The 22,879-nt window shown below is 38.6% G+C and overlaps 1 protein-coding gene across 5 annotated transcripts in view; it reads left to right on the forward strand.

Moving 5' to 3' along the window:
* The window catches only part of pde4d (phosphodiesterase 4D, cAMP-specific), a 153,518-nt gene that overhangs the window by 81,991 nt on the left and 48,648 nt on the right, over nt 1-22,879 (forward strand). Inside the window, exon 1 of one of the 5 annotated variants that reach the window (XM_067520291.1) lies at nt 17,865-18,763. The exons of the other annotated variants lie outside the window; for them this stretch is intronic. Within the exon in view, the coding sequence (XP_067376392.1) occupies nt 18,675-18,763 (89 nt within the window). The 5' untranslated portion in view covers nt 17,865-18,674. Of the gene's footprint in view, nt 1-17,864; nt 18,764-22,879 lie in introns of those variants that run through there. 5 annotated transcript variants of the gene reach the window in all.

A 22,879-nucleotide genomic window follows, 5' to 3' on the forward strand; every position in this document is an offset into this window, starting at 1 on the left:
CTCATTTAGAAATAGAGCTAATGCTAGACTCTAATGTACCCTGATATTCGACTAAATAAATAATGCCTATTATCCCATGGCTTTTCTTAATTACTTCTGGTGTGTGATTAAAGCAATGCAACACCATGTTTTCTGTGTGGCAATGAGATGTGTGGTGTCTGTGTGTGTGTGTGTGTGTGGATATTTGTGTGCTGGTGTGTACGTGCATGTTCTTGTGTTGCAGCAGGGAGTAAAATTGATTTGAGAACCAGAACTGCTTAATCTTCCCTTAAAATTGGTATTCGACAGAAAGCTTATCTCAAAAGCCAGAGTTGGGGGAGTTTGAGGAGGGGAGGAAAGAAATGAAAGTAGGTTCTGTGTCTTGTGCGTCATTGGCCTGATTCCGCTTTGACTTCTTTGTTTAGACCTAACTTGTTTCCGCTGGACGAAGCATGAGACCTGCATCAGGGAATGGAAATCTGTATTTTTGGAGAACGGCCAACAAATTAACCTTTCTTCACACTATGGCAGACAGCTGATGTCCTTTTCTTTTCAATCTTGACAGAGGGAGGCAGTGTTTTACACTGAAATTATCTTCAGTATGAAGGTATACACGTCAATATACAGTACCTCCAGAGGTTTATTGCTGCAAAACTATCTACTGTATAAATGTCTGTTTCATCAAAGCCAAACATCTCTGTTTCAGAAATATGAGTCCATTGACATACATGAATACAAAGTAGTCGCAAGAAGGCTCTGATAAACCTGTAGTTTTAGGTAGCTGCCAAGTGTGCAATTTATATACTCAAATCTGATGGTTGTTGTCCTAAATAGAGGTCTTCATGGGTCCTCCTACGTCTTCAGAGCTGAGAATCAACCAGACTCTAGTCCAAATTCTTCTCAGACTTGTCACGGTTGTTTTTCCTGACATGGGTCTCGGCTCATTTTGTTGTGCTAATGTCTAATACCTGAGTGGGCCTGAATGGACTCGAGCAGTAGTATATACTTTAATGCAAGAGAGAATGACAATTGTGAACATTACAACTGACCCAAGTTTTGTTTTAATGGTGCAAAGCCAATCAACTCTGCTTTTTAATGTTCTTTATTTATTTAAATAAATCCTATTATCCATAGGAAACTGAATGTTTTATTGTGCATGGGGTACGAATATAAATAGACAAAATTGAAACTTTTATATGACTTAACATCCGTTCTGAGGACATTGTTTGACAACGATATTGATTTTCCACTGTGATTCCAGCTCAGGTCTGCTTTCCATGTGTTTGTTTTCGGTCAGGTCCAAACTTTTAGACCCAAGAAGACCTTTAGTTTTAACTGTCTGTCGCTGCCAGATGCAGCAGTTGAGCCTTTCTAAACTTTGTTCTGTTACTGTTTGTATCTGGCTTTCTGTTGAATTGGTCTCACTCTGTAAGGGGTACACACCTGCAAAGTGGGCTTTTCATTCACAATAAATAGGTAGGTGGATGTTGCTGGCTTAGGTTTTTGTATCCGTATGTGTGAATGCCACAGTAGGATCCATAAAGAGAAGCTGGTGAACATTGGTTGACAAACGTAGTAGTTTACATGCTGCCACTGCAACCTGGGTCTGAATAACCATAACTATGATAAACTGAGTAAAACACACCATCTCCTTCCCTTACTTATCGCATAAAATATATTTTTGATAAAATATGTACGTTTTTCTCCTTTTTAAAAAAGCCCATTCCCAACTCCTGTTCCCTAAACAGTTGCTGACATATTTCTAAACTGAATTGAAAACTTCTGTATTTTTCTGTGTTTTCTTTCTCTTTCTATCACAGAATACAGCAACATTAATTTTTCTCTCACATCTTTTCTTCCCTGGGTGATTTGTGATTAGGATTCACCAGACAGTTTTTGTACAGTATGTCAGATCTTTCTTTAAAGGCCTTTTGAGCTGTTGCTGTGTGATGCAACTGATGATAAAAGATCTATTAGAGGGCTGTAAGAGGAGAATAGAGCAATTATGTGGCTTTTTTCCCTTAGTCTCATAGAAGAAATACCTTCAGAAATTCTGAAAATATACAAAGTGCCATAAACTACTCCATCATAAGAATAGACCTAAACAAAATAACCATGTCCATTTATCTCCAACAACGGCTGAAACAGCGGATGAAAAATATGCCATAAATCATAGTTGATTTAAACCTGCCTCACCAGGTTACAACACATAGACTATTTTCTGAAGTTGTGGACCAGTGAGGGGTTAGGGTTAATGCAGCTAAAAGCTTTAAGCCTTAAGCCATGTAAATCGAGAGAAGATGTGCTGGGCTTCTGTCATATTTCTGTTTTTATCATTTAATTTTCGAAACATAAATCTTCTTGATTACGTCAGCTTGAATTTTAACATAATACAGAGCTTCTTTAAAATACAATATGTAAATATCATAACTGAAATGTATATTTTGAAGAGACCTGACTTGCAATTTTGCCATTTACAGAAGGATGACACACTAGGAGAGAGAGCCTAAATAATTAATGTATATCTCTAACAAGCTGTGAGATGAATTTGATGATGATAATGGTCCCTTTATCGTCCACTGGGGGGAAATTAATTGCTTGTGACAGGTTGTCAGTTGAAAACCTGTATAACACAAAAAGAAAACATAACAAACAACATAACTCATGCAGCTACAGTGCACCATACAAGTAATTTATAAACGTAACTTAACAAGGTGCTCAGTTCTGACAGGCACAAAATATCTAGCATGTCTTTTCTAATGTAGAGGCAGCCGCAAAACCTACAGCAGCTCACATTTTCTGCTGTGATGTGTTAATCATGATAATGAATACTTTCCTAACTACACACTTCTCTCATACACTGTGGATACCACTGTGCTTAGAAACACCTCGAGGACTTGGCTGAGCATATTCCAGTTCTCCTGAAAACATATCACACTGATGGCACTGGCACCAAGACCTTAAGATTTGTTGTTTTACAATCTCTGGAGCTTCTTTATGGCCAATGCAAGACTCTCTATATAATGTGTGCCTCATGTTCATGCCTCATTGTGCAGTTTTAAACTTTTTGCTCAGTTTATGCAGTTATAAAAATAGTATTACCAGCAGTGTTAACACTACATTTGGTACAATAAATGCATTAAATGCATTTCTAGACTTTCACCAATACTGGAAAAACTTGTTAAGTTATAGATAGGGCAGTGTTTGTCCTGTCATGTATACAGGAGCATCTGTCAGTGTAGTTAAAGTGTCGGCAGTAGCTCAGCGGCTGTATCTCAGTTGGTAAGGCAACCGCCCATGGACCACAGGGTCAGTGGTTCAATCCCTGTTCCCAGCTACATCTTGAAGTGTGTGTAAATGGGAATCAACATTGTAAAGTGCTTTGGATAAAAGCGCTATATAAGTGTTGAAGAATAAAAACACCAAACTGCAAACCTGGAATATTCAAATTTGTGCATTTAAAAATTCATAAGCTACTTTATGTTAAATTTTCTGCGGGTTAAGTATCTGGTGTCTCACTCTGATCATCACATATTTTGGTGGCCTTTGCTCTTGAACAGTTTTAGTTTTTCTTCCCTCTAGTGCAGCATTTGCCATTTACACCAACCACCTGTAGACTTGTTTGGACACTCAGAGCTGATTGTTTCATATGAAAGAATGACATCAGTATTTTCTATACATTCACTTCTACCACCTGCTTCTTATTCTGTATAACTGCACATCATTTCTGCATCAATTTCACCAAGACGAAGAATAACAAAAAGAAGGAACAATGATTTGAAGCTAATTAAAGGTATTTGTCATTATCACTATTAGTCATGAGAGCTCCAGTTTAGCTGTAAGCCTGCATGTTGATTAGTAAATCAAACAGAACAATCAAATCTCTTATTAATTTTAATATTTAGCAGATCATACTGAACTTGAAACGTGTTTGTTGGTGTTATGCAGGTAGTATGCATATAGTGTATGATCATGTGAGGTTGCAAAATGCCAAACGGTGTATGTTGAGATGTATTTGATGATTGAAGTTGAAGCAGGCAAAAGCATAACTGTAAGCCAGTTCTGTATATGGATTTTTGTACACATGTTTTTTTTATACGTTTTCAAGAGTGCATACATGGCTGCCAGTATCTGCATTTGGCTGACATAGCAACCGTTTTTTTTTTTGCCTGTGTGCCTATATATATGTTTGCCAGCGGTGGGAATGCAGCTATTGGTGGGTTCACAATTATACACAGAGCCATGGAGAATAAGCTGCTACGATTAGCTAAAGCTCCGGTCTGGTATCTTTGTTTGTTGTGGAGCTTAAGTTCTTAAGAGAGTACTGCTTCAAGGTGAGGCTTAAGACTTGTATCGCTTCCTTTTCCTGTTTTTTTTTTTTTTTTTTTTTTTTTTTTTCCTTTCTTTTCTTTGTTATTTTGGATCATCCCCCTCAACCTCAATTTTTACTTTTCTACCTCTCCTGCCTTAGAGAAATAAGTGAAAAGACATGATTAGGAGTTTCTAAGCCATGTCAAAAAAAGCACATAATATTTTATTTGTTTGTGTTGAAGCGGGATCCAGCACTAGAACTTTTGGCATCACATCTTTCTTGTCCACACACCCTATTTCCTTGTCGATTTGTCTTATTGTGCATCTGTTCTCACCCAAGCATGAACACACTAAAATATACTCCCAGAGCTTAACAAGGATATCAATTTCCCACACGCCATGAAAAATTACAAAAATGAAAATGCATGTAAATGCACACATGGACTAATCCAAGAATTTTCAATCACACACACACGTGTGTTCGTTCTCCTGTGCAGAGCTTGTGATTAAAAGCTGTCATTATCTTTCTGTGGCTGTAATGAGAAGCACACACCTGTTTTCCACAGCTGTTCTGGATCACAAGCTGTTGTCCTTCACTCTAGCACCCGATGCTTTTTGAGGTGATGACTACGTGATGCCATAAATCACCAGCTGATCTCGTCACCACGGAAACGGGAATCAAGAATCAGCTAACTGAAGAGAGTTGTCCTTTACCCCTGCACACAAAATCCTGGAGCAGAGTGTGTTTTAGTCACTGTAGCTTTCAGTATGTGCAGTAAAGGTCCCAGCGATGCCCCAACTTCATGAGTCATGGAGCTTTTGCAGAGGTCACATTTGGGCTTAAGCATGACTGACATGAGAGAACATAATATATTCCCTATTGTCTTAATGCAGTCAAGCAGTTTCAGTGGACAATAAAAAGTTTCAGGTTGGTTGTACGTATGTGATATTTTCCTTGTAATTTTTCAATTTAGAAATGAGAAATGGACCTAAGAGGGTGAAAAATGTTCTAATGTCTCTAATAATATAGTCTTTACACCTTGTAAATCTTATACAACTCAAATGTCTCAAATGTCCGCTAACATCTCTTGGATGGATAAAATGACATGAAATTATTGTCATATTAAAATGTAGAAAAAAATTGGTGCGACCAAATTTGAAATAGTGACTTATTCTAATTACTCATCCTTGCATCTGTTAACTAAATGTCTTGGACAGTGAAGGGATAGGAACTGTAGCAATGAGACACCTTAAGATGTGATTTATCTTTGAGTAACATTTAAGGCGAGCAGAAAGATGTAGTCCCTCCAGCATGTCTGGGGTCTGCCTGTCATCTGACATAATTGTGACATCATTCAAATTTTGCAGGCGTGTTTATCAGGGAAGAGGTCTGAGAGCTCTGCACTCGGATAACAACAATGGGTGGGGGATGTGGGAAGAGGGGAAACTGAATACTTCTTGACTCAAATCAATAGGCCTGTGTTAGGATGTGGAGTGAGAATGAAAGAGAGCAGTTTTCTCACCACTGCAGTATATTGATATACACTCCCTGTCGTGTCCGTGTGTGGGTGTGTGTGTGTGTGTGTGTGTGTGTGCGGGTGTGTATCTGACATGTCCACTAAGTAGAAGAAGGAGAAAGGGGTTTCAGAAGTCATATAAAATGTGCCTGTTTGAGTCCACATTACATCTGAATGTATTCGGTAATAACTTGTGTCTCTCTGTGTCTCCCTTATCCTCTTCCTCCTACCTCTCCCTCCCTTTTTTCCCCCTAGGTAAGTAGCAAAACTGCAGAGATTTTATCTAAAAATGGGATGCTTCAAAAGGTAATGTTGTAATTGTTTGTTTCTCTATTTTGTTAGCCTGAATGCTAGTATACTAATATGGTCATAAATTGAACATTTAACCCTTACTAATATTATTAAACCATCTTCAGCACCACTTGACTATTTCATCAGGCCTGTAGACATAACATTAACCAAACACATTGAATTATCTCCCACAAAATAGCCACAGCCACATAATTAAATTTCGGTTTATGTTTATTACTGACTGTAAGGTTGCCACTGCGTATAATGGGACTGGCATGAGCAGTATGTGTATGCACTGCTTTCACCTAATGGTAGTGTTGTGTTTGCTGCTAATCTGTTTATCTAATCAGATGCTGAGGTTAGGGGGTCCATCTCATTAACTTGCAGGATATTGATTTCCTGTGTTAAGAGCAAAGCACTCTGCAGCAGCCTGCTTCCACATTCCCAGATGGGAGGAATGCAGGTTGCTTTCCTCGTAGCTCATCAGTCGATCCTAGCTCAGGGTTTTTGTAGTGTGTGTGTGTGTGTGTGTGTGTGTGTGTGTGTGTGTGTGTGTGTGTGTGTGTGCATGTTTGTATGCACGCATGCTTGTGTTAGTATGTGTACCTACCGTGAAGTCATGCTTTACTGTAAAAATAGCTCCAAAAACAGATTGATCACAGGTTGAGGCATGCTTTATGTTTCCTGCATATAGGCTAAAAGTATATATTAAAACAATTTTAAAATCACAAATAACACAGTGTATCTAACTTGTCATTACACTACCACCAGACTATTATTTTATACATTTTTCTTTGTATTAGTGCCAAAAATCCCTGACTTCACGATCCATTATACTCTACATAGTTTATGGATTAAACTGATGGATTAATCGTCACATGTCTGTGCTTCCTCTGCAAGCCTGCTACTGGTGTTGTACTAAATGTATCGTCACTTGTGATGTTGTGAGCTACTGTAGATCCTGAGAAATGTGTAGGAGTGGCTTCTCTTTCATGGAGCACATGAATATGTGCCGTTTGCTGCACTGTGTGTGTGTGTGTGTGTGTGTATGTGTGTGTGTGCATGTGTTTGCGGGCAATGCGTCATTCTGCGACTTGCAGAAGCCCAGGAGCTCCCCTTTGGTAGCTCCCATGCTGCTTCTGTTGGTTATGTAACGATGCTGTTCTCACACTATTGCCCTTTCTCTCACTCACTCTCCCTTTCCCTCCTTATTCCCCCTACTTTCTATGTATGTGTATAGTGTACCAATTTCTAGAGCTGTGGAGATGGGTGGGATTTAGCGGAGCTTTTGTGCTGATGCAGGACTCAAAAGTTTGTGCCACAATGCAGTAGACTTGTGACTTGTAAACATCTGTTTTTCACCTCTGCCTTGCTCTCACCGTTTCTTTCTGCTTGAGCCTTTCTTGTAGCTTAACTGTACTCTTTCACTCTGTGTATCTGTGCATCCATCCCCACCCACTCACTCTCTGCAGCAAACCTTCTGTGATACAGCTGGAGTCACATTTAGAGAAAACATGATTTCTTCTTTTTTTTTAACCTACTTTTAAAATCAGTCTCTTGGAAAAGAAAATAATTATACACCAGGGTCTTCTTATCTATCAATAAAGAAGAACGGACAACAGAAAATGTGAAGTTGACATCACATATTGAAGTTTTTGTCTTGCACCATGGTCCCTCTGCTCTTTACCCCCTGTTGGTGTGTTTGACTCTGTGTTTTGACTTTGTCGTGATTTAAAAAAAGTATAACTAGAGTAGCTCAGTTTAAACAATTTTTTCTATTGTTGCCACTATAGCAGGCTGAGCATACCTCACAAGATGGCACCGCTATCCCCAACAGTTTAGATGGTGTGACATAACAAGTATATGTATAAATTCATTTGAAATTATAGGGAAAACTAAATAGTTTAAGATCAACATTTATCTACTTAAAAATTGCTTCCTTATGCATGAGTGATTGGTTGATATGTGCACTAGGCCTGGCTTGGTCCATAGAGGGCACACTGTACATAACTCATGCATGAGCAGCAGCTGTTTTACAGTCAGTGGGAGCAGGTGTTTGTCAGCATGGTGTACCCATTACCTTTGTGGACAATGTTGATGATAGCAGTAACATGATACTTTGTTCATCTCTTTGGGGGGAAAAATTTGTTTGCTTTTCTAACAGTGGACTGAGTATGGGCCAGTACAGAGCAGCTCACCTGCAGCTGATGTGTTGCATTTCAAGGAAAATATCTATGGGGTGAAGTAGGTGTCAGTAGGTGCGTGCGTGCGTGTGTGTGTGTGTGTGTGTATATCAATAAACATTCTGTACATGCGCATTAGTCTGTGGTTATGCATAAATTAATAAGTTGTTAACACAATATTCTATTGTTGTATAAGTCAAATTATATATAAAATACAGAATGTTGTGGGGTGGGTGTGTGTGTGTTTTCACTTTGTGAATACAGTTCACAAGAAAGGACATGCATTTATCATGTTTGTTCAGTCTTACGCACTGGGTGAGATTTGCTGAATTAAGAGAGAAAAAGTTTGATAAACAGAACTGTTGTATTTACAAGAAAACTCCACACCCTTAAATTGACATGACATCGCCATTTTTTATTTCTTTACCCCGCTGGGTAAAGAATTTTATTCACTGGGACCTTTACCCCATACCAACTAGTGAGAAGAACCCAACACAAATACAGAAGTCTTTTAGTGAAAAGAAGAAAACAATTCTTCTTAGATAGTAAATAGTTTCTTTATGCATGACTACAATGATTATAGTAAAAAAAAATGAAGGCCAAAGAACCTTTTCTCTAGGCAAGTCATATTTTACTTTATGTTCACCTGATGCTTTTGCTTTCAATTTATAAGTCATATAAAACAGCTCTTTATTTAAAAAAATAATAAAAATTAAGTTGCCCATAATTTGTAAGTGGGTATTTGTACATTCATGCAATACTGTATTTAATGAATAGCAAAACGTCTACGCTGATTTCAGTCTAGTATTATAATGCCAAAACTGCCAAATAATACCACTTCATCTCCTGTGAAGTTAGTTTATTATTTCAAATCTGAAATTTATTTATTTATTTATATTATTTTTTAATTTATTTTCCAAAAAGCTATTTCCCCATTAACATGGGCCCCGGTAGCCATGTTTTAGGAGGCATTTTTGAAAAAGAAACTTGTGTTGCTGTCATTGTCAGAAGATGCTGCCTCCATCCACCTGAGGCAACAGCTTAAGTTTGGAGCGTTCAGAAATTTTCCTCTGGAGGTTGTCAAAACATTATTCCTGGAAATGCAGGAGACCAGTAACTGCTGTAGATGATGCAGGTTGTGAGGTCTTATACCACTTCGTTATAAAATAAATCCGAGAGTGCAGTGAACATCAGGGGCTTTATATAACACATCTGAAGGTGGAATTTACTTTAACAGCCTCCCCAGTGGGATAGATACTGTACCTGCTAATGGTGGGGCGGAGTCTGCCAGTTGATCAGGGGATATTTTTGCTTAGTGCTCCTCTCTGCTGAATCAGTTTTCCCAGGAGTCGAATTTCTGAGAATGTTTTTGTGGTTTACTGCTTCTAGTAAAGCAGTAAGTTTGTCCTTGAATCTAATGTTTTCTAATGTCATAAAGGTTCAGTGTCTCAGGTTATAAAATTCAGAATTGCAGTAATACTCTTTTCTCAAATGCCTGTTGGCGCCTGGTTCACGCAACATCTGCTTGAGGTTAAGTGAAAACCATTAAACCATTGAGTTTACTTTATGTTGACTCATTCTTTATTTCATCTGCCAGCAACCAAATAAATAATCTTTCTTTCTTTCTTGGGGTGGTCTGTGAGAATGAATTGAGTGGCTTTTAATTGAGCAGAGGACCTAAGAATTGTTCATACAACTAATCCTAACCTGCACACCTCTCTCAAAGATGTCCTTGGCAGATTTATTAAACCTGCAAGGGATGTATCCCACCTCACACCATATTTGAATTTCTTCTCTGTTCAAGGAACATAAAGCTCACATTGATCACTGAGGACCTTTTGTGCATTAAAGAGTGCATTTGTTTCCCTGCCATTTCTCCCTATGTGTCTCCAGCTGTCTATAACTTAAGGTCACCACCTTCCTGTCTTGGGTTCCTTGTGGCCTGACAGGTTTGGTGATGGTGAGGTGTGGATGAAATGGAAGTGAAAGTTTTGACTTTTAAATGTCATGGGATCCATGGAAGCAGGGTGGCAAAGTCATTCTGTCGGCTCCTCAGTGTTTTCTGTCCCATGCAGTCAACATGCAAAGAGTCAAAGTAACATATTACTAGCTACAGTAATATGAACACCAGCAACAAAAAGTAATGTAATCACAGTTAATGTGTTTAATTGTGTTTAATGCCTTTAATTGTTCACATAGTTCCCAGGCATTGTGGCCCTAAACTGTCATTGGATAACTGCCTTTTCCAGTTTTATTTAACGCTTTTACAATATCTTACATTTTTAAATTCTTTTATCATAAATCGCCTGGGAAAAGTTTAGGGGTTAAAACAGGGTTGTAGTTGGACCCTACCTCTTCACTGAAGACAGAATTAGGGGATACAAAGATACAAATGTCTGTTGCAGGGGCTTCTATAACATTAGACCTGCATCAATTTGAGTGCACTGAAGTAATTACACATGTAAATCAAAGTTACCCTTTAATTTGTGAAAAAAGAAGCAATTGATATTTCTTTTTCTCAACACTATATGAAGGCTGGAAAGTAAGGCCAGCCAGTCTCAAATTTTTTTTCTAAATGCCTAAGCTCCAAAATGTGACATTTAGAAGTGTAAATTTGAAGACTAAAAATGTGATAACAAGCTTAACACTGATTAGGGAAGTCACTTTTACACCTTATTTCCACAGTTTTTCCCAGTGGCTAGCTTTCAAATTAAACTGTGTTATTACACCATGCATTGTATACAGAAAGCACAAATACCCTCTGTGTATTTGAATAAAGATACATTTGTTTGGGTGGGTTTCCCACATAATGTTCTGTTTTTGTTTTACCTAACAATATAAATAGGTCATTATTTTGAAGTATTTTGACTGATATTAGCAGCTCTTAAATGAAACTTAATAAGCCTGACATTATTTTGGGCATTTTTACTAAAGCAAATTTGTGTATTTACAAATCTGCTTGTGTTTTATCACTGTAAAAATATTTGGAAGTTTGTGCTGTGCTGTGTGACACGGTTTAGTGGTTTCCTCCATTTTCAGACTAAGATCATTTTACAGCCTGCCAAGCCTCCACCTAACGTGGAATTACTTTAACAATTTAATGTCACACAAGCCCCCTACAGTGCTCTCTCCTGCATGCCCCTCCTCCTCTATAATTCATATAGAGTGAATTTAGAGCAGTTAGAGAAAAACGCGAGAGAACAATTGTGCATTAAATTTCCTTTGCACAACATTTCTTCAAAATATGTATTCCTAACTCTGCAGTAAGTCAGTCACACCTCTAGATCTATGGTTTACAGATTTTTCAGAAGATTGAGTTACATCTTGTCTTTACCTTTCTTGTCTGACTACCTTTAGCAATACTAGCAATATGTGATGGTCTTAATAAGTAAAAGATTATACAGATATTTACAGTTAATGGACAATAAGTCCCAGTCACTATGACTTTTAATGTTTTCGCATGCGTTTTTTTACTGCTCTTCTGAATTGGAGTTTGTGAAAACATTTTGAAAATAGTTTCACTGTTCCAGGAAATGAAATGCTTACATGATTGACATGGTTGATAGTGAAAATAAAACAAAACAGACATGGAAAATAAATAATTCCAGTAAGCCTCACTTTCACATGGAATGCCAAAACCTATAAATAGCTGAACAAAACCTAAAATAGTGAAAATAGCTATTCAATTTAAAGAGAAATTTGTGGATTTTATTATAACTTCTGATAATAAATAGGTCACAATGCCTACGAACAAACTACACTGAACCAATCTCAATTAAATTATTCCTCAGTCAGTCCGACTAATGGCAGACATGCTTTTCCCTGAGCCTACAGTAATTACTGTATCATCAGAGGTCATCGTTGAGTTATATGCCCCTCATTGGAATTACTAATCACACCCAGATTGACACTCAGTCTATCTGTGCTTTGATTAAGGTTCAGGCTAGTGAGCCAGTGCAGGAGGAGCCTGTCAAGCACCTTAACTGCAACAGTGACACAATGTTGGTGCAATGCAGGAGAAGTCTATTTTTGGAGGGGTTAGGCAACATAGCTGACACCATGGCTGGGTATGGAAGGATGGATACTATTGGGTGGGATAATGAACTAAGTAGAGTGGCGCAAACTGTAGATCAACACAAGACTCAATGTGCACTTTTGGCTCTTCTACATCTACATCTGTTCGTTGGGGAAAACCACAACAGATGCAACAGGCAATTAGAGTCAAACAGTTTCTCACATGACACTAATTATTCCAGTGTCCACCTGTAAAAACAAACATTGGCTTAGCATGAGCCATGGTAGTTCATTATCTAATGCAGTGTACTATTTTATATTTGAACAAGTGAGAAGCAATTTTTAAAAAAATTGAATTGTGTATGAAAAACGGTCTTAAAGACTATCAAACCTATCATTTGGTGGTAGGTGGTCTACATCTTGGACCAGTCTGAACCACGGCAGGTGCTCCTAAAGTTTTGGCCACCTTATTCATTTTCAATGTGGTGGCCAAAACATTAGAACCACCTTTTCTTATAATAAACTCCAGCACGACTCCACTACCCACTTTGACTTCAGCACACAGTAGAATTATCACCTTTCTGACAGTTTCAACTTATAAACTGAGAAATTATAACCTTGTAAAAGAAGAATTCATTGCAGAGCCACTGTAGTGGATTGCATTAAATTGGTGGCCTGATGGGTGTATTTCTTCATTCCAAAACCTATAACCTTTCTGTTTTGTACAAACATCATGTTGTATGCTCCAGTTTGGCAATTTCAGCCACAGAACTGCACATGCAACATCTATGATGGAATTACAGAGACTCTGAAGAGTGTGGACAATGCTTACAAGGGTCTTACTTTTTGAAATGTTGGAAACCATGTTTAAAATATTCTTGACAAATTCAAGAATGACTCTTTCAATGGGATCATAAGACTTAAGAGCTTGTAGTCTGCTTTACTTTTGTCACTGTCACTTATCTTAAAACCCCTCCAGGCCACAGACAGTTCCACCACCACCTACCTGCTAAACCAACATTAACACTGTTTGCAGGGTTAGAGAGGTTTTCCATGTACAAATACACAAGCAGGATCATACCAGATACCTGATATTGTATCCTAACCCTAATAAGTGTTGTTTGTCTCCTCGTAAAACTTGGTGCTAATGATTTAACAAATGTTGGTGAACAATAATTTCCCAACTCCATGGCATAAAAACTAATAGTACTTTTGCCTCCATGTTTACTGGGAGTACTGTAAACTGTTCTCCACAGTTTAGAGACTAACAAATTCCTTATGCGATACCAATTACCACCACTCAAAATTCAAAAGTAAGAATCTGTACTACAGTACGTAGCTTATACAGGTTTATGGGTTGTGCAGGCACACATGTAAGCTGTGGTGGTGTGAGGATTATCAAGTCCTGCAGTAAACTCCTACAGGTTGATATGTTTGCTTTTAGTTGTCAATTATACATATAAACCATCCATATGTAGTCAGATCTGTGTTGTGTTTTGGGGCTACTCTGTAGCCTGCAGTGAATCAAACTCTTTATAAAGCACCTGATTATTGTTCAAATTCATTTACTAACACAAAGTATTAGCAGGTTTTCAGTAAAAGGTACCGTATGTGTACAATATTGTATTAAGTGTAAATATTTGCACTTGAAACTAGCAAAAGTGGTGTTTTCCCTCTCATCATAATAGGTAATGAAGAAATCAGAGGGAAGAGCAGTGAGATTTGATTGCACAAATTTTTTGTGAGACCCATCCTCACCAGATGGTGTAGTGGAGATTGCCTTGGGTTATGGGCCATTGATATTTAAGTATTCTTCTGTCTGTACCTGCTCTCAGAAAACAGCCTAATAAAGCAGTCAAAATAGACATCACCATTTACAACAGTGGTTTTTAACCAGATAGTCATGATGCTTCTATGCATGTGCCTTCCCACCATCTGATTGAGATGATTTTTTTATTTGTGCTTGGTGAAAGTAAAACTAACTTAAGTTTTTGCTTTGAGCGGTTTTTATATTTAAGTTATGCTCACTTTTATGTGGATCTATTTGTGTCATTATAAATGGTGTATTAATCCTGGATTAAAGCTTCAAGTTGTTTCTTGAAGTCTCGTAAGTCACAAGGTGGGGGGCTCCATTGATCTGACTTGTTTTTCCAGCACATCCCACAGACGCTCAATTGTATTTAGATCTGGAGAATTTGAAGGCCAAGTCAATACCTCGAACTTGTTGTGTTCCTCTAACCATTCTTGAATCATTCAGTGTGGCAGGGTGCATTATTGTGCTGAAAGAGGCCACAATGTGCCTATTGTGTTGTAGGGGCTTTTGGCGGTGGACACGGGTCAGCATGGGCAGCCTGACCAGTCTGCTGCTACACAGCCCCATACACAACATACAAATACAAAACAGTGGTTATGACATTATGGGTGATCGGTGCAGGTTTTGTACTTTGTGCTTTAATCTTTCATCACTGGCTGTTGCTTCCTTGTAGTCCTGGAGTTTTGTTCTAATAAGTTCCTTCTGTCTTCTTCTGGCTCAACCAGTTGAAAATACCTCTCCACTTAATAAGTAAACTTTTTTGGGGGTGCCACTTAAACATTCAACAAATGGCTCATGTAGCTTCTATGTCCCCATTAGACGTGGGAATCTAATTACAAATATCTGATTTGAAGGGGGAATGAGTTAACCTTTGCTGAAATGCCACTGCATAACCATCTGTGAATGGCAAGGAGGAAGATGGAGCGCAAGGCATTTCTACAGGGAGAAATGGACTGATGGGCAGCCGGCCTACTTCGAATGAACTAAACATGCATGAGGCCTCAGTACTTTCCAGTCTCTGGAGATATTTGTTGTTCTACCTGAAAGTTACAAAGCTTACCTTACCCTCATTGGCAGGTTTTGTGTCCTGGAGAGTTACAGTACATGTTTTTTTACTGGCAGTGCATGCTTTGCAGAGATTCTTGAGACGGCGTTGTCTGGCCAATCAATCTGCAGAAAAATGAGGAAAAGTACTTTGCTAACTGCCAGTATGTGTAAAATCGATATGCACTTGTTCTACTGTGTAATTTCCCCCTTTTTCTCAATGCCCAGTTACAGAGAGCCAAGTCAGTCCACTAATGTAATGGAAAAGGCTTGGTGGTTCAAATATCATGTGATACTTTGTAGCTAGAAATACATTATTCTCCTCACAAGCAGGGGTCAGATAAGTCTGGGTTAATAGTGCGCAAAGTACCTTTATAGCTGTGATATGTTATTGTGTTATTTCAGGGTTTCTGTCTCCCTGCAGTAAGGCTGCATTTCATCTTTACTTCCGTATTTATTAATCTTACCTCATTCTTTCCTTGCTGCACTTTAACCTCTCCATCATTTCTTCTGTTCTTATTGTAAGGGAAATTATGCAATTACAGTTGTTGTTCCAAAGGTGCTCATGTACGTCAACTTTAGCCCTAATTTCACTTTCCGCCGGTGTTTCTCTCTTTCGCTTACATCCACCTTTTTGTTTTGTATTTAAATTAATGTTTGCCTTTACCCTGCCTTTACATGTTCTTTCTCCTATAGTCTAGAGTCCTATAGGTCATATTACAGTCCGAGTTATGTCAGCTTACCAGTGTTAAGTAGCAGGGAGCCAGAAGGGGCCCGAAACCACAAACAGGGAATAAGATTATGCCGTATCACTTGCATGCACACGCAACATCTCTTCGTTTTAAAATGTGCATTAAATATTATGTTGATGGGGAAATAATCTTATTGCCACTCAGCTAGTACACATGTTCCTTCATTAGAAATGAATCACAGTTCATTTTTACTTAATTTACCAAGAAGGATGCAAACTTTGCACCAATATATTTTCAATGAATTTTTACATACTTTTTCTGTTAATTCTAGTGATAAATGATAATTTGTACTGGCATAATGTGCAGTATCATTAGGTTAGGCTTACAGTTACGTTTACATCCCCCTATATGTCATTTCAGTGTAAGGGGATGCAAACTTAAATGGTCAATGAAGGAATAAAAAATGTAATGATGATTTTATCAGTGCTAAAGTTCCCCCCCCCCCCCCCCCCCTTCATAAATTACCAAAAACTTAATTTAACATTTTAATGAAGAAATATTTGTATTAGCTTAATGTGCATCAAATATTATGTTGATTAAAAAGCATCATTGTTTTATTCTTTTTGCCTTTCCAAAATAAGGGGTTGCAAACTTTTGCACCCAACTGTATATTCTAGTACTAGGATCAGTTCCCATTTGTATGGGAGATGTCTAAAACAGTGTTGTTGTTTAAATACATCTAAGAGATAGATGGAGAGTTGTTAAGTTTTTTTTTTTATGCATAATGAATAACAGGTGTTTCAGTGATTTCTTATTTAATCTTCAAAGCCCCTTAAAATATTATTTTTTTTTTATCTTGCTTTCTGGACTGTCAACTCTGCCCCTTTACACACACTAACTACCCATATCCATCCCAGAGAAATGCATTTCTGTCTTTCCTAAAAGCAGATTCCTTGAACATACAGTGCTCCTCCACCCTACTGAAGTGTGGCTGTTGAGGCTGAAGGTGCAGGCTTACAGAGGCTGTGAGTTGGTTTGACTTTTGGCAGGAGTTGAGAGGCTGCTGACGTGTGTGTTGGGCAGGATGTGTGTAAGAAGCAGCGCTGGATCCTGTTTTTCAGACCGCAGCAACTGGAGCTTTGCCACAGCTATGACTTTTAATTCAAAACACACAGACACAACCTTAGTGTGCTAACCACAACCCCGACTCATAACTTCCTTGCCAACACCACTTGCACACAAATGCGCAAATTGACATGCACACACAATCCCTCATACACATGCTTGGAAGACACAGGCTGGCATGTGCTCAGAATAACATTGAATTTGATAAATTGTTTTGCAGGGACTTTTTGTTATTTTTACACATGAGGGATTCTGAAAGACATTTACCCTTTTAGTAGCTGTTTGGCCTATACGCCACATTACAACTCCATCTGGAGCTTGAAGGGCTTGGTGTAAGAATGGAGAAATGCATTATACTGCAGGGCAATGACATCCTGTATAACAAGTTTCTTGAAACAACATTGACAACAGCTTCGAGACCACTCCCCCCCTCCTTATAGTCATACGCCCCAACTATAGTTCAAACATATATGATATTAACTGTGCAGTACATGCAGACACTAGAAAAATACAGAAGGTGTGCTTGGGGTGACAAAATCAAACAAACTGACAGGGAAACATGAGTGCTTGCATTGTTACAGTGAAGGAGGGTTTAAGAAGAAACATACAATACTTCATGCGGAAGATAGACTTATAAGGAAAAAATTACTTGAGGGTTTTTGTGTGAATATGTGCACTGTGTGTAGTACATGTGCAGTGGTGTTCCTCTTTGAATGAAGTGGAGCAGCATGTGGTAAGAGGATCAATAGGTTTAGCTGGTAGTAAAGGAGCAGGCACACCTCTTACACAGGGTCAGGACATCCCACTGACTGGAGTGGGGAGGGAGCGGGGAGGGAGAGAGGGAGGGAGGGAGGGAGGGAGGGGGAGAGATGAGCGAGACAGAGTAAAGAGGGATAGAGAAGAGACGCTTTACTTGTTTTTATCTCTGCACATTTCCTCACTTTACTCTCTGGGAGGTTGTGAAAGGGCAGAACAGAGAGGGAGATATAAAGTCAGAGAAACAAAGGGGGCAAAGCTGAGCGGATGAAAGCAAGGGGAGTGTGTAAGTGACTCTGTCTGTAACATGCTCTGTCATGCTGCTGTGACTACTGCAGCCTCTTCAACTGGCGTTGTTGGCTGACAGGAAAAGGAATGCTTTCCGGAGGAATGAGTCCCTAAACCCGTTCACCATGTGGATGTGGGACAGCAATTTCCAAACCTTTGCCGGAAGAATCCCACGGAAAAAAGAGCAGTGGCCGACGAGGTTAGCTGGTCCTGCTGGGTGGCCGCCTGTGTGCCCTCACTGCTGAGACTCTTGCTGAGGAAAAAAACAGTTCTCACTGGGCTTAAGTGTGCTTCCAGACCGTTTTTATTTAATCATCACATTTATTAGGGTTTTTGCCTGTCTTCTGGAACTCAGTGCATTTTAAGGTGCTATATAATTGTTTTTTTTTTTTTAATATATTTAATTTTGGATGTAAGCCAACACTTTTTGGGCTGATGCCCTAGGACCAAACAAGTGAAGTTGGAAGTTCAGAAGGGACTATATACAGGAAGACTGGTTTGAATGGGTGCATCTCAGCAACAGACTACAGTATGGGACACTACAAATTGTGCTGGGGCCTGTGGATTCTGTGGAGCAGTTTCTGTAGATAGATAGCTACATATATACAGGGGTTCAAAGGGTGAAGGGGCAACAGGTAGGGTGACCAGACACAGCTTTGGTATGAAGCCTGGAAGATGTCCGGGTGTTCTCAGTGACAAATCCATGATGCATCTTAGTCATTTTCCTTTCAGGAGGCACTCCTGGATATGGTGAGTACTGATGGTAATGGTGGTTTAAATAGAAGTTGGAATTTATGTATGTTGTGTGTGTGTATGTGTGTGCCCGCGTCTTTGTTTTCTTCATGCACATTCATTTATAGGCGTTACCGTTGTTTTTGTGTGGTATGGTTAGAGATCCCTTAAGGTTAACCCAGCCTAGGCCAGGGTCATTTTTTCCCAGCTCAGCTCTCATGTATTCAGAGAAATTTATTGTTGAATGGACCAGACATTTCCTGTCATTTTCTCCCACACTAAATACTCATGTTTATCCATGAACAGAAATAGCAAAGGCATAGAGGTATTGAAACTGCTTTTTAATGCCAAAACTAAAACAAAGAAAAAACTTATCGCTAGACAGGCTGCGTTGTTGGGTTTTTCTGTTGCCTTGTTTTGATTAGTCATACTTAGGCTGGATACCTTAGGGGAATAGGTTGTTATAAACTGGGAGGGGCATGGAGGAGTCAGTGATGTCATCAGAGTGGGCTGTAGGGATATGAACAATGCTCTTTTTCCAACAATGTTTTTGCTGCAGTTTAATTTTTCTTTTTTTTTTTTCTTTTTTTTTGGCTAATCAGGAAGTCAACTTAGTATTACTCCTTGCTGTGGCGTGACAATGCGCATGTAGCCACACGCTTTACTTGCAACGTGTTACCACAGTCATGACCACATTTTTTGTTTACTTTTCAATCACAAACAGCTCTGTGCCTCTGGCTATATTCTCTATTTGAATTAAATTCAGGCACAGACATGCAAACCATATTTTATCATTTCCTGTGGTATTTCCCTCTCTTTACACTGGTGTGGGATGCATGTGGAGGCAGGAGAATGAGGAATGAAGGTGATGTCTAGTTGTCAGTGTAATCGATATTATGTGGCACAAACTGTTCTCATCTATAGCAACCATTGATTCCTCTGTTGATATTGCAGACGAGATATGCCTGAAAGAGGTTTTAGACTTGAAATCAACGGTACAGTTTTGACTTAAATATTTAGAGGGACATTCACTGACCTTTTCCGTGAAAGAAAATACAGCTGTGAAGAGGGTAAATGAAACACAAAAAGAAATGAACTCAACGCATATGTCAAGGAACCACTGTAAATAAAGATGAAAATGTGCACTCTTTTAATCAAAAAGCAGTGTTAAATATTCCTTGATAATCCACGAACATAGAGTACTGACAACAGAACCCCAGCAAAAACATCTGGAGCATTATTTGCTATTTACTCATACCTGCAGGGATCATACATGCATACACAGGTGACCATAGTAGAAAGATTGGATGGGTGACCTTTTAATTTGTAAGTCAGTGCTTGAATCACCCTCCACAGTTCAAAGCTACACATATTTTTTTTTGTTATTTTTGATGGTAGATATTGCAAATAACCCAAACTCATTTAATGTGCTCTCCTGCTGCTACAATTGAAATTCATGAGCCCTGAGTCATGGTTAATACAGTAAAAGTATATGCTATCACATATAAACAAGGAAAAATATACTAAGCATGTTATAACATGCATTGGCTTTAATAAAAATGTATGCTTTTGCTGTTTATTCCTTTTATTAATTGGGGAGAATTATAATTAAGATGCAATTCACAGCCTGTTGCAGTGTGTTGTGTTGCTCTGTTGGATGATTGTAACAAAGCTAGTGATGATGTTGGAACAATAACGCAGGGCTGTCATGGTTGTCAGAGTTGAGCATTAGTTTCTGACAGGCACGGGAGATGTCCCTGTCAGACTCCATTTTTTCTCTACCCAGTAAAGCTATACACCAACATAGTGTACAGTATGTGAGCATACACCAGTACAAACCTTTCTGATGGATTGGCATTACTCATTGTTGCTTAATAAGGGACCAGTTCCCTTTGTTCTGTGTCAGGCCTAAGTCTACAAGCTAAGTAGCACTAAGTTACACAAAGATATGGAACTGTGCCTCTATAATATATATGTCTATAAAATACAATCGTATATGCACTCACCAAGGTATGAATGCTTTAATGAAATGGATGGCTGAAATAACAGATGTGAGTGCATTTTGTATGAAAGAACATTATCGACAAATGCTCGACCTCTCAGCACGCCACACTGGATTATTGTAGCGTTATCATCACAGTCAGCATCTTTATCGATCCCTGTGCTTCTGGTCTGCATACGTAACCATACATGCATAATGATAGACTCCCCAAAGTGTAATAGCTGGGATGCAGTTTTCATCCTACCTTTTTAAATATGCAGGGTGTTGCCTACAGCACCACAATGAATAAACTGAGATGTATGATTGTCTAAAGTTGATTATACACTAACCAGAAAGGAAATGAAAAGTCTGTGTTGTAATCCAATTGAGTGAAGGCAGCACTTTGGAGACCATGGGGAAAAATAAATGGGGCTATTTTTAGAAAACAAAATTGAAAATGCATTGCTGCATATCCCTCTCTCCTAAAATTTGGATGGCATATAAAGTCAGTGAGTAGTGGTTTAAATATGCCATTTTGGTTTATTTTTTTCTTATCTGTTTTTAGGCAAGGCGTTAGATAACAGAATAAAATTTAATGTTCTTTAAGCCCACCCCTTCCTCTCTCTCTGTGGCCAAAGGGTGGTTTCCTCCGACGTATCACATTTTATCAGTACAATAACAAGACACAAGACATTGTTATCTCATTTCTTTGAGGCATTCTCCCACTGCACAATGTCATTGATTCTAGCCATACTGGGTCATTCACAGCCAAACTTTAGATTACTTTCTATCACTCCGAGTTACTTTGTCGGGACTGAGGCACAGCTTTTAAAATGGGCTTTTTGGGGACACCAGAGGCCTACTGTCAGGTTTGAGCAGACAAAGTCATCACTCACTCTTGTCCCAGAGGACCTCCAGCACTGAGTATGTTTCTGTGTGTGTGTGTGTGTGTGTGTGTGTGTGTGTGTGTGTGTGTGTGTGTGTGTGTGTGTGTGTGTGTGTGTGTGTGAGTGAGTGAGTGAGTGAGTGAGTGAGTGAGTGAGTGAGTGAGTGAGTGAGTGAGTGAGTGAGTGAGTGAGTGAGTGAGTGAGTGAGTGAGTGAGTGAGTGAGTGAGTGAGTGAGTGAGTGAGTGAGTGAGTGAGTGAGTGAGTGAGTGAGTGAGTGCAAGAAATACACAACCATGGTTTACCTACAGGTACATCAATCTTTGCCAGCCTGTTGTTCAGGGTGATGGTGATGTACCAGCCCTTTGTAAGGGTTCTCCCCAGTCCCCTTCCTTAAAAGGCCACACAGTCTAATGCTCCCTTCTTTGCAACACTTTGTCTTCCACTACATAATCTGTCACAAACCTGTGTGCATTTTGAGTACAAAAGAAGGAAAACACATTTTAAGTTTACAATATGTTCCGTTTGACCTCCTCTAGAGGCAGGATCACCTCATTCAATTTCAGTGTAATTTTATACCTTGTTAATGACCTCTTAAGCCTGGACATGGTACACATAATATTTGATACTTTTTAGAAGGCTCAGTGTAAACCACATTGTCTTAAAAAGAAACTCATAAACAATAGGGCATCAGAAAATTGCATACTGTAGCAGCTTGTACTTTACTAGGTTATATATAAAACCGAGCAATACAGAACAATTTGCACAACAATTCAAGTTATTGTTGTTTTTAGACAGGCTCTAATCAAGTTATGTTTCGTGTCACGGACAAACGTGTTTACCTTATTTCTGGTTTCAGTATTTTTTCGGCATCATATGCTACACCTTGCATGTAGTTGTTTTAACTTAATAATACATTGACAACACAAGTAATTTTGATAAAAGGGTTTTTGTTAAAACAGGAATTGAACTGGCAAAAATGAATTGAGGTGCTTGTGTTTCTTAAACACAATAAACTACATAAAACAATATAGCTTTTATTTTCTGGTCAGAAAAAAATGTGTATCCTGTCATCAACTACATTAATTAGAGTAGATTTTTATATAATAAATAATTTTAATTTATATTGATTAATATTTGAATAATTTATTTTAAGGCCTTTTTTGTTTTCCTTAATTTTTGGCCACTCTAGGGGGACTGAACAATCTCACTATAAGATCCTTTTTTTTTCATTAGATTTTTAAAATCAGAACTGCTGGACTTGATAT

This window comes from Channa argus, chromosome 11 (genome assembly GCF_033026475.1).
Source record: "Channa argus isolate prfri chromosome 11, Channa argus male v1.0, whole genome shotgun sequence".
Lineage (NCBI taxonomy): Eukaryota > Metazoa > Chordata > Actinopteri > Anabantiformes > Channidae > Channa > Channa argus.